General features: G+C 37.7%; 1 protein-coding gene across 2 annotated transcripts in view; it reads left to right on the top strand.

The window, feature by feature from the left end:
- The window catches only part of GRXCR1 (glutaredoxin and cysteine rich domain containing 1), a 36,960-nt gene extending 24,246 nt beyond the window's left edge, over positions 1-12,714 (top strand). The window contains exons 2-4 of one of the 2 annotated variants that reach the window (XM_053941944.1): positions 2,407-2,646; positions 10,545-10,610; positions 12,529-12,714. In XM_053941944.1, coding sequence (XP_053797919.1) covers positions 2,407-2,646; positions 10,545-10,610; positions 12,529-12,708 — 486 coding nt within the window. In that variant the 3' untranslated portion in view covers positions 12,709-12,714. The remainder of the gene's footprint in view (positions 1-2,406; positions 2,647-10,544; positions 10,611-12,528) is intronic. The other variant, XM_053941945.1, reaches the window with a different exon arrangement.
- The last annotated feature ends 410 nt before the right edge of the window (positions 12,715-13,124 follow it).

Genomic DNA, 13,124 nt, shown 5'->3' with positions numbered 1-13,124 from the left:
TTGCAAAGCAAAATTGTAAAAGTTCATTTTTGAAAGTGTCTTTCTTTTCATTTGTTTACATTGCTTGTTATTTATTATGGTTTTGCCACAGTTCCAACCTAGGAAGAAAAAGCACAGTGTTTACTGGTTTACTTCAAGAGTGTATTCTGGTAATTAAATATTACAGTTTTCAGCCTCTATATTGCTTAGAAAAGTAAGAATTAATATAGATTATAACCCCCCTGTTGTTCATTACCAATGTGGTTTTCAGACAGGTGGCAAGAAGGATATCTTTCCATGGTAAAAGTCCTTGCAAGGACAAGTTGTGTACATTTGTAGCACAGAAAACAAGGGTTCTATGAAAATTTCCCTGAAGAATTGTTTAATCAATGTTCTTGATACTTCTTTGCAGGGCAAAAAGTGGTATTTCTTCACTGCCACATTAGGAAAAAAGAAAGGAATAAACATAAAAGTGACTCTTTGTACATCCCTTCCACTTGATATCTTTCCGGATCACTTTACAACTTTCCATTTTTCCATCTCTTCAGCTGCTTATTTGTATGCTGTAGGGACACCACAGTCCTGATGCTTTACTAGATAATGTCTGTACCTATGGTGCTAGCCTCTGGTGTCCGGGAACAAGCAGCATTAGAGATTAGAGCTATGGAGGAACAAGAGCTTCCATTCTGTTTCACACTTCAAAATGTATTGTCACTCCAAAGAGGAAGAAATGAGGAATATGTGAAATTTTCTATTTAAGTAATATTTTAAGAACTTCTTTTGGTTACTTATGAAAACAACAAACTCCTCTTCCTTCAAGCAACCCATGTGTGGTTACTAAAATATTTTGCAGTATTTATATAGAGTACTTGTCTTTTATGGAGAGAATGAGCTAATTCTCTCACTTGGAATGTGTGAACGATATGCTGGAGGAGAGTCAATACTGCAGTAGCAGTGTAACAGATCTTCAACCCAGAAGATAGGCTGCAGAAAAGTCGCCCATTTTTATAAAACTTGTTCTTAAAATTGAATTTCTGACATCCGTTCTATGAGAAAAAATATTGACCTATCACAACATGATTCCTTTCCTGAATGGGAGATGAAAGCCGTGGCTACATATGTTGACAATTACACCTCAGTGTTCTATAAGTGATCTGTGAAATGCAAATATTTTTCCTGAGAACTCTTTCCTATATGAAGAACCTTGTAAACACCTCTCTAAGCAGAATATACTTTTTCAAGGATTTTTTTTGGTATTCAAGTAGTAAGTTAAATCATGACTGCTTATATTGCAAAATCTGCAATGGCATCTGCCCAATTTAACAACTGTGTTTTTATAGTTAATTAATGAGATAGGTAAAAAATTATCTTTTCACCCATCAAGGTTCATTTTGCATACAGCGCTACAGTGTAGTAGAGATATCCTTGCTTTTTATTTCCTAACTTGTGTTTTGACTCCTGAAATACTGATGAAATAAATATAATTTGCTGAATACAATGGATAATTTGGAAAGCTTGGAAATGCATTACCACCCTTTTAAAGCTGGGATTTTAGGTATATGTTTGAACATAGTATCTTTATTTAGAGGAATTATTCTCAGGCTTCTTGAAAATCTATCACACTGTCTCAGGGAAATTAATCCCTGTAGTATTTACACTATCTAATTGTTGTCATCCTAGAAAGGAAAGAAACAGCATAAACTTTTACATATTGAAAAGTGGGATAAAAAGTAAAATCTGAATTGTAGTGTGAAACTTTTTTCCAGCTAGCTGCAGTAGGTTTTTGATTGGACATTGAATACACAAAAAAAAAAAAAAATACACTTTTTTACTGTTGTTTGGATGTCAAAGTAATTTGTTGTGGAACTACATTAAAAATTAGGGATTCAGCTGTACCTTCTGCAGTCATAATCTAGTCCAGCATGGAGACTTAAAGTATTCTAAGCTAATGTTTGGTCATGGACATGCTAAGGCTTAGCTTAGGCTTTTGTCTTGAAGCAGATTGTCAATAACATCTAAGCTAGCAAGCTTAGTCTTAGTCTGGATACTGTCAAACTCTGTGCAAACACAAGTGACTGTATTAAGAGAATCAGACATCAGCAGATCAGTGTCAATTTATTGCCATTTGGAAGTCCATCAGGATCTAAAATATATCTGTTTCTTGAAAATATATGTTGACTTACCTTCTCTAAGACTTTCCAAAAAAGTCAAGTTGCACCTTACTTAAAAACTTAAATTGCCTTAAATTGCTGTTTTCAAGAACCTCCTTCTTCCTGTTCCATTTTCACATTTGAATAAAAGTTGAATGCTGGATTGTGTTTTTAAATGCTGTTTTTTTTTTTAAATAATATTTTAAATAAAATCACTCAATGCTTGGAAGATATTAACCCTTTGCTTAATGTAATAGGAACTATTTTTTTTTTCCAGGTCTCAACAGTCCCAGAGTTTGGCCGCATAGTAATTTATACTACCAGTCTTCGTGTGGTGAGAACCACTTTTGAAAGATGTGAACTGGTTAGAAAGATATTTCAAAATCATAGAGTTAAGTTTGAAGAAAAAAACATTGCTCTGAACAGTGATTATGGAAAAGAACTAGATGAAAGATGCAGAAGTGTCTGCGAACTTCCCTCACTCCCTGTTGTGTTTATTGATGGCCATTATCTTGGGGTAAGTAAAACATGAACCTATATTTTATTCTACAATTGGGAGGAGCAGATGAAATCTTGATGAATGAGAAGCAAGATTTTAAGAAAATTGGCTCCAATGCTGCAGTGATGGTAACAAGCTAAGACAGAAATCCTTTTGTAGTATGCACTGCACAGACCTTCACTGATAAGTTTGATCTGAAGATGCAAAAGATAACCAGGGAGTAAGAGGCAATAGTACATCTAAGATATCACCTGCTTCTTAAAAAAATATCTTATTTTGTAGTTGAAACCATGAAAATCTAGAGAAATTGATTTTTTTTCCTTATGAGAACCTGTATGTATGATTGACCCAGGAAGATGGACACTCATAGCATAAACCTGTCATTTATTAATATCTGTGTTGAATAAGAGACTAACACTTTGGGGTATCAGACTTTAAATATACATTGAATTTTAGATGATGTAGTCTGTATCAGGATCTGTAATCAACTGAACATATTTTAGATCCAAAATTGATTAATACTTTTTAAAAAGCCTAGCTGTAGAAGAGAGAGAAGGAGAGCCCAACACTGCCCTACTGTAAGACATAAACTCCAAATGGAAAATCCCAATTTGCACACTAGTATTCTAGGTCTAGAAGCCTACTTACATTCGAAATCACCTTTTCATTGAACCTGTATATTTGAAATTTATTTCTTATAAACAGAAAAAAAAATCAAAATAAAAAGATTCTGGAAAGTGGCACAAAGAAAACAATTTGAAAACTCAGAGAAGGTATTTGTCTTGAGTGGTGAAAAGCTAGCAATTAGCACCAACTGTGAGGCTGTGATTTGTGAAGGCAAACTATATTTAAACACAGTGAGGTTACTGTGTTTGCATCACTTAAAGCTTTCATTTTCATAAAACATTTAAGTAACAAAATGCAGTGTAACCATCAATCGGGGATAATAAATATTGGGGCTGTATGAACACTTTCTCCTCTTTTTCCTCACCCCTTCCAAGATTTCCATGTGTTCTGCATGAGTTAGGCTTCCCTGAGCATTATAACAAATGCATTTGCAGTCAAAGGCCTTGCCAGACTACTAGAGCAGCTGTAAAACCATTTGTGTGCAGAATATTAGCAGACAGTGATTTTTACGTCATTGTAGAATATGCTTTTATCAAAACTCTGGTTTGGAGAGTTCTCCAGCCACACACGAGTAAAAGTGCTACATTTAAGAGCAGCTTAAAATTCAACAGGATTCAGATGAAGATTTGTTCATCTAATTATTATGTTAAAAGTGTAAGTAGCGAATTATGATTGACTCCAAGAAAATGTCAGTCCACACATGATCAATTTGTCAAAAGAATTCAGATAAGCTACTGAAACTGATTAAATAAATTATGTGGTTAACTGGAGGAAATGCCTGGATATGGTCATTTTTGGTATGATGGATTGCCGTGTCTCATCCCAACTTCGCAAGAGCAGATCTGTTGCCAGCCCTGGCTAGCTCCACGGGGCGACAGGGCAGCGAGAGGCACTCCCTGCTGAACCCAGCTGGGCTTTAGAGAGTGCCTGCGTGGCTCCGAGGACACCGCTGATCCCACCGGCAAGGAAGGAGGCGACACCCTTCTGGGGGTAGGTCCAAGATTTATTGTGACTCCGAGGAGAGCCCCAGAGCCCAACAGCACTCAAAGAGGTCCCAGAAAAGAGTGAGCTCTGGGCCTCGAGCAGGCCCTGATATAGGGTGGGTGGGAAATCTGATCAGGCAATGGGAGAAGACATGGGAGTGGCCCTCCGAGGGAAGGACACCACGGTATCCACTGAGCAGGGAGGAGGGGAGGGACCCCAGGCCATTGTCCATCACCCAGCGACCCCGGCAGAAGCCTCCAGGCAGAGGGAAAGGATGGACAAGTCAGCTGGGAGGGGTCAGGGGCCTGAGTCAGGGTTTTTGGGATTGATGGACACACAGGTGCTGATGGGAAAACCCGGGATGAACCAAAAAGGCACAAGGGGGGTTCAGAGGGATAAACCATTTTGAACGTACATGCAGTGGAACCTAAAAACACAACTCCACAATGGATGCTCATTAAATTACTCCCAGTTGGGGGATTTTTTCTTTGTTTCTTTGTTTTCAAAGACTGTGAGAAAATTGTTTTCTAAAAGAGGAGTGACAGTGTAAAACCCAATAAAATCTCATTAAAACTGTCTTAAGTACTGTATGAGATTCTTTAGAGAGGTGTAGAAAAGAAGGCAAGTGAATTAGGAAGATAGCTTTTACTATGATCTAGACACATTTATTGCAGCAAGGAAATGACTTTTACATTGTTTAGCACAAGAAAACTAAATTGGGCTACTAAAAACCAGGAAAACCCCCAGATATGGGGTAGGTTTTCCCGCTTCTTTTCCTTTCTCTTTTTTTTCCCCCTTAACTTGATGAGGTACACTGTAGTTAGCTGGAAATAACTTTAGTTTAATGAGTTAATTAAAGTTATTTCATGTAAGAATGACATTATTTGTGGAAAAGCAGCTTTGTAGGCAGGGGACAATGCATGAGACAGTTCCTCTGCTCACAGGGAGCTCATGGCAGCGTGTGCCTCACCCCTCCTCCAGCACAAGGTCTGTCCCCCCCATGCTCTCCACTAATTATCATCATGGGAGGCACTGCTGCTTGCTGCAACACCATTCTGGTGTGCTTTAGCTGAGAGGGGATGTGCTTTAGCATGATGAGAAAGCCAAGTTCAGTGTGAGCAAGGCTAACATGGGCAGCACTCTGTGGCTGTGAGCGGAGTGCCTGTGGCTGGCAGGATGCTGGGGAAGGAGAGCCCCAGGAGGAGCCTGTCACTTGGATAGGTTCGAGGGACCTGTATGCCCTCATTCTGTTTGGTAAATGTGGCAAGCCCCATTATTTTATGGCAGTTATTTCTCTGTCTTAATATGTCTTCACAAGAGAATGTGAAATTCATTCATTTAGAGAAATAAGGAGGGGTGTGTGTTGAGAAGGTCTGGCAATCAAGTATTTCCCCCCCAGCTCTGTCAATTCACCTTCAGAAGACAGTGCATTGTGACCCCAAAGGCTCTATTTTGGCTGGAACCTGTGCTAGGCTTGTGTTTCATTAAAACGCAATTGAGAACTAATTACAGAATTTGGTCTCGTTGGTAACATGGATATTTCTATAATGGTTTTTATAGTAATTAACTTCTGATACGCAAATGAAACACAGAAATCCCAAAGCCTGGTGTGTCAGTAAATAAATCATGCAATATTTTCCTCTTTATTTCTTTTGTTTTCATTTTGAGTATTTGTTTCCTGAGAAACCCTTCCCTGGAGGAGATTGCATGGAGCAGTACAAAGGAGAATCTATATTGAGCTATGCAGCTTTCAATGAGTCATAACAAGAAAAAACCCCAACCCTGAAATAAAATATGAACAATTTTGAAAGGTGGAAGATTATTCTTAATGAGATAAAAGTAACAAAAGCACCAAAACCCAGCATATGTACATCTGATAGAGTATATTGTACCCAAGCTATTCAGAAGCACGGACAAAGTTGTTTGAGCATTGCAGGCTGTGGGGATAAATATTCACAGTGCTGTGGAATTTATCATTGCCTGCACAGGGACAATGAAACAAATCCATGACTTGGGCAGAAGCAATAAAAAAATCATATTTAGCCCCTGTCAGGGAATGTACTGCGTGCTGCAGTACAGCGGGGCTTTTAATTTCTTTTTTTTCAGGATTGACTCATTGTATTGCTTGACACACACTGTCTAAATATCAGTCTGTCAGGAAATTGCTGTTTCTTTCTGCTGCATGCTCTTTACTGGCTGATCTAATCCCTTCTTTTTACCTGAGGTTGTCTCTATCTGAAATGGAATTATGCCATCTGCTGGGATACCAATGCAGAATAAAAAATTACTTCCAGACAACAGAAAGCCACACAGAAAAAAAAAAAAATAATGGAGCATTCATTTAGACTTATAAAGCCATTCAGAATAGTTAAAGGTTTATGTATATATACATATATACATATATACATATATATACATATATGTATTTATACTCCTGGGAAAGGGATGCAAATAAAACAGTCAAATAAGTAATTAATTGTAAATATGTTAACTCATAGCATAATATTTAAAAAATACATGTATTTTTTTCACTTGAAATATATGATTGAATTCCAGCGTTCACTTGCCATACAAGCGAACCTTGATTTTTTTCAGATATGTGAATTTAAGACTGTTTTTTCTGAAGAAAATGTCTCCTGTTTAGTTTTCCCAGCTAGAATAAATGCAAAACAGCATTAGATTTATAGTAAAATTATTTTATTTGACACATCGGTTATGATCCTTTCCAAAGAATAATGCGACTGTTTTTGTAACTGACTTTTAGAAAAATGCATGTGTAAAATATTTTTTTTGTGAAACAGGAATTAACAGTTTCCTTTTAGCTGATTTCCAGTGGCCATATATATTTAGTTGTTCTCTGTGTTTTGTTAAATACATTCTTCTGGTATTCTCTTAATGGGAGGATATGGATGGCTCTGTGCCAGTATTACTATTATTTAATTATTGCATTCAGTCACCTAGGCTTTTCCCACTTGATTCCTTCATTTTGCAGTTTAACATGTCAGGAAACATGGTTCAGTTGCTTTTTACACATTAACCTTTCCCATTCTTTGCATACCAAATCCAGAATTTCTGGTGCTGGTACTATATTGCAGTGTCAATTGTCTCAGCTGATGGGCAGATTTCCAGGCAGTTATTTGTAACCCCTGTGTACCTGCTGCCAAGGGGCCCCTGGCTGTGAGAGGTGTGATGTTGTGGGCAGGGACAGGACATGCACAGCCCAGCTTCTCAGAATGTCCCAGTGAAGATGTGGGCCAGTGAATGGTGAAGTTTGTGAGTGCATTTTTTGCTGCCTTAACAAGAAGCCTTTTGCTTATGTGCTTAGCAAAATAGGAAATAAGGCATGCAATTTATCTGCACTGCAAATGTGTCCACAAGAGGGATGCTGTGGGGCCTTGCTAATCTTTCTCAGTATGTAAGGAATGATGTGGAAGAGAGGCTGCTTCCCAAAACCCGCAGGTATTCTAGTAAAGCCAAATGCAGAGCCATATATCTGTGTTTATTCCTTGATTAAGAATTACATTGTGGAAATGGTAATGGTTTATATCCAAGATAGGTAGCAACAGACACGTTTATTGAACAGAGTTGGGGCAGTAGAAAACTTAGTGGACCTTGTCCTAGTTCTACAGTTAATGGGAATTTAATATTTGAAATATGATGTTAATTTCTGGATGTCCTCAAGGGAAAATAATTTTATTAATTAAAAGGGTCTGGAAAAAATGCTGAGTGATTTAACCATGTCTGTGGCATTTCCTTGCCAATGGAATATCTGACTACAACCCCTGGACTCCTCCAGCATGGTAGAGATTCAGTAAAATTAGTAGACAAAAGGATTCACAGGCTTCTGCTTTGAAATTTCAAAAAATGGGTAAAAACCCTGAAAACTCACTTCTCACTGAAGATTATGCCCATTGTCCCTCATACTCCTTATATTACTCTCTGGAGGGACAGACTATTTAAGGCTTCACGTTCCTTTTCAAGTAATTGTGGACTGAGCACAACCTAGGAGGTAAAAAAAAGTCATCGCTTTCTGGTCAGAAAGCACCTATTAGACTTAACAGCTGTGTTAATTACTCTATTAATTATGGATTCTGTGTGTTAAGACTCAAAGATCCAGAGGGAAGGTTAACCTCTACAGACTTTTAGTTATATTTCACTTGGGGCAGCCATTAATCAGAGAAGACAGAGTGGCACTCAAAAACATTGATAGCCATTCTGATGTTTGGGTTTTAATTTAAAAACCATAGCTTTCTACTTTGAAAGGAACCCAGCTGACTGACTGAATATCATCAAAAATATAAATTCTTTAAAATATAAATCTATAATGGGAAACCTGTCAAGCATTTAATTACTGTGTTGTAAAAGCCAATTAGCATTATACAATATCACGGAAACATAGGGCAGAAGTTACAGGAATGCTTTTCCCTGTGGCAACAGAGAAGAGAGCTTTTCCTAAAGGGGAAAAATTGAGGCTTGTCCAGCTTAAGGAATTTGGAGTGCTGCAATGCCATCATCAATAAAGTTGCAAATCATTAATGTCTCTACTTCAGATGAGCAGCACAAGGTTTGTCTTAAGCTGCTGCAGTGTATCCAAACCCCAAGCCAATACTCCATGTGCTGCCTTGGCCACGTTGCTCCCATTGCCGGCTCCTCTGTGTGAAAGCAAAGATGAGAGGACAAACATGAAAGGGGCCAACAGACTGCTAAAGCCTGCTCTGCTGGGGAGTCAGACAGCCTCATGCACGTGTTGGAGCTGGTGCACTCTGTGCCTGTGACCTGTAATGGATTTCAGGAGTCAGCACAATAAGGCCAGCTCATCAGTCCTCTGTCATCTTCTGTGACTAATTAACTACAACTAATTACCTTGTGTGACACTTATTTTTTTTTAAATATCTCTATTTGAAAGTGTAACACTGTAAGAGTAGTGTCCGCTGAAAATGTGGCTTTCCACAGCCACTAAGATATAAGCATTTTCCTTATTAATTAAAATCATCAAACACAGACTCAAAAGTGTTTACAAACCAAGAGCAAAAAGATTCTATAGGGAAAATAACCTTAGTAGGGTGTCATAAAAAGAGCTTTGAAAGGTTTAGTTGCCTTTAGTTGGCTTTTGGGCTACACACTTGTAGCCTCAGTAGTTCCCAGCAAGGTTCTGTGAAAAGTTGGACACTTAGAGGTACATTAGGGTCACACATGTATTCCCTGTGCTAACCAGCAGCTTTTCCTGTACTTCCCAGAAACCGGGAGAGGTGCTGGGGCTGACCATGGGTAGTTCAAACTAGTGGCACTTGAGATGCGTGCCAGCATCCCACTGCACCTCAGCCCTGTGCCAGTGTCCCACCACACCTTTTAGTTAAGGCTGGAAGCAAACTCAAAGACAAAATTTAACAATCTGGAAATGTAGAGACCAGCAAACTGAGGCAGCACAACAGCATGTACTCACCACGGGGTGAAGATGTGGCCAATTGCCCCGGCAACAAGCAAGGCCTGTGTATCTGTGTCTCAGTTTCCTCACCTTTTGTTGGTTTCTGGTTAAAATGTGTTTGCAAGTGTTTCACAATAATTAATATTCAATGAAATTGGTTCCCTAAGTAAAGTATAGATGTTCTTATGTGGTGCTCTAATTAGAAGAGAAGGGAACAAAGAGTTCCATATCTTCCCTAACACTAATTTTGTCTGCAGGTCTCTTAGCATTTACTTACAGGAGGAAAAAGTCCCCAACACTTCAGTAGAGCTTTGGCTCAGAATGCAGAAACCCTAAGAGGCCTAATGTAGTCAGATTAAATTATTATTACGTACCGTTGTGTCTGACTTTAATGTTGTTAGAGTGTTTTCATTAGTCTTTTTCTCCTTGTGTTGTACATTAGGTACATTATGTCTTAATTCAGTGCTCAGCTGCCAGAATATTTGAAATACGATCTCCTCATTTTGCTGCAGTCTCTGATGTATTGTATATTTATAAAATTGTATTTTTTTTACATAATAACTAGAAATATTTCTTATTCTGTCAGGAAACATACCCTGTAAAATAAAGGGAAGACAATCAGAATTTCCAAGCTGTGTCACCTTTTGCAGAAAAGGAAATGTGATACATCACCTGTTAACGAACTTTAGGCATTACTATCAGACCTGTGATTAGATTCTCCTCTCCTTCTAGCTTTACTAAGGTTGACCTAATTGCAATATAATTAATGTGAGTCAAATTTGTCCTCAGCCTGTTTAAAATTTCAAGTCCAAATCTTCTAATCATCTCTGGTTTTTGCATGGTAAAATGCCTGACATTTTTCATCTTCTTTTCCCAATAGGGTGCTGAGAAAATTTTACTAATGAATGAATCTGGGGAACTGCAGGATCTCTTAACCAAAATTGAGGTAATTGTATTTCTGCAAATAAATATAGGGAATATACATTTACTACTTGTAATCAAGTAGATTTTCTTTTTTTACCATTTCCTTTTCTTCTACTATAAATTGATGAACCCAAATGCTTTTTTTTTTTTTTTTTGTTTTTTTGTTTTACTCTTTGTTGCACCCTGTTTTGGGATGGAGGCCCCAAATTGTTATTACCTAGCCAAATGTGTGTCCTAATCTTGGGACAACAAAGTACATATATAGGACAAACAATGTCAGACTACAGGAAACTGATAACTTCTCACTGAATACAATCACTGCTTCACTGCCTTTTGGTGTTGTTTTTGGTGTGTTTGGTTGGTTTGGGTTTTTTCTTTCTCTCATTTATTTTTGTCTCAAAAATGGATTTACTGCAATTTCAAGGGGCAGTCTGTTTTCTTCTTTGCTGGAGATGAAGGAAGTGGTTCCACAAACTGCCATCTGTTCAAGGAGAAAATGGCTATTGTTCAAGAAACTGAGCTAAAGCAATTTTGCTTTGTTTTAGTAACTAACTGTGTTAGTTCTCTTAACTACATCTAAAGGTATCTGTACGTTTACAAGCCCAACAAGCAATAATTAATATAAAGATTAAAAATATTATTCTCCTAAAATTTTGAGATTATTTGCAATGATTTTCAATGAAGTAAACAATCATCAAAAATTACAAAAGATGGGAGCACACCTGAGATAAAAAGAATATTAATTTTCCATTAAATATTTCCAATCATTGTTCCTGGAAGAGCTAATAGTAATAGGAGCTGTTTGCCTTGTGAAGAACAGCAAGTTTATAAGCTACAGAACAAAAAGAAAAAAAAATGCCTTGTTTGCGTGTTCATCTGAGTTTTCAATAGATGAATGCAATTCTTAATGGATTTGCAGAAATATTTTCATTTTTTCTTGATGATGCTCCATATACTACATTTTCTGTGGGTATTTTACTGTACTCTGGTAATAATTTTTCACTAATTTTTAGTGGTACATAATTCCTCAGACTAACAGTAGCAGGAATTGTATGGATTTTTGTTCTTTGTGAACAAACCTGCAAAGTCCTTACTCAGCAGTGCAATGCTAAAAGATGTGGTGGTAAGTACACAAAGTGGCATACCTTTCCTTTCTCTGATTTGACCTTTAAGGCAATCATTAAATAAACTAGCCACATTTTCAGCAAGTGAAACTTAAAAGTGTCTTTGAAATCTCTTCTTCTATGCTCTGCTGTCTTTAATCCAATAAAAAAATAGAGGAAATTTATTGTTTTACTTGGGAATTGGGATAATTGAGAGGCCTCAAGCCTTCCTTCTGGGTATAACTGTTGGACACTGATAATCTTTCTTCTTTACTCATAAAGTTTCAGCATTCTACATAAATTTGAATACACCACTTATTTCCTTGAGTACCACTTGTCAGAAACTATGAATGGTTTTTTGATATCATCAGCTTTAACTGTAATAGGTATAATATGTTCAGCATGAGCATGCAAATGCTGAAAGTCATAATATTTTAATGTACAGCATAGAAAACATAGCATCAGCATAAACTGCCTGGAGTTTGGATTCAATCATCGCAATACCTCTAGATTTAATCTAGACCTAAACAACATCTAAGTAATGCATGCAAGCTATCCTTTCACTTGCTATTTGGGCAAGTGTAGATGCAGGCTACAGAGGTATTAAGTGACCAGTGAACCTGCAGGGAGCCTCTCTGACATTGCATGTGGATCTGGTCAAAGGAAAAGGCAGACTTACTGCTCTTCCATGGTGGTTTGCCATGGGATGGGGTGGTGAGTCTTGCCCAAAATGGGAACCAGGATGTGCATTTTTAGCTGTCCTGGAGTCCTCATTGTCCTAGACCTTATGGTGGTTGATGAGGTAACATTTTTTTCTTTCTTTCATTCTTTGAGCAGAGAGTCCAGCACCCTCAAGAGTGCCCCTCTTGTGGGGGCTTTGGTTTCCTGCCGTGCTCAGCGTGCCATGGGAGCAAGATGTCCGTGTTCCGGAACTGCTTTACGGACTCCTTCAAAGCCCTCAAGTGTACTGCTTGCAATGAGAATGGGCTCCAGCGCTGCAGGAGCTGTGCAGGCTAAAAATGGCATCTCCACATGTTCAAACAAATTTTATGGTACTGCACCGGTTTGTAATATGCTTTTTTTTTTTTTTAATTAATCCATTTATCCAAAACAGTCAATAAAAATCCATTTGTTGTATACTTCTGGTTTGAGCATTTGAGCTTTTTAATTTTCGATTGTCAACCATATCATGAACTCTAAAATACGTCTTTCTAGTATCCTTATGAGAGATTTGTAGTCTGGAAAACTTATCACATATATGAATTCTTTCTTTTTCTATATGGGATCATCAGCAATCATATGTGGTTTTGAGTAATGCACTGAAAATTACAGCAAAATGAAGGTCAAACTTCCGGTTATTGAGCAGTGCTGTTTTCAAATTCAGTAAGAATAAAGATTTTGTAATGCGGACTTGCCCAAGACTGTTCCACACA

Source organism: Vidua chalybeata, chromosome 4, assembly GCF_026979565.1.
Source record: "Vidua chalybeata isolate OUT-0048 chromosome 4, bVidCha1 merged haplotype, whole genome shotgun sequence".
Taxonomy (NCBI): Eukaryota; Metazoa; Chordata; class Aves; order Passeriformes; family Viduidae; genus Vidua; species Vidua chalybeata.
This window is presented reverse-complemented; position numbering and strand designations above follow the sequence as displayed.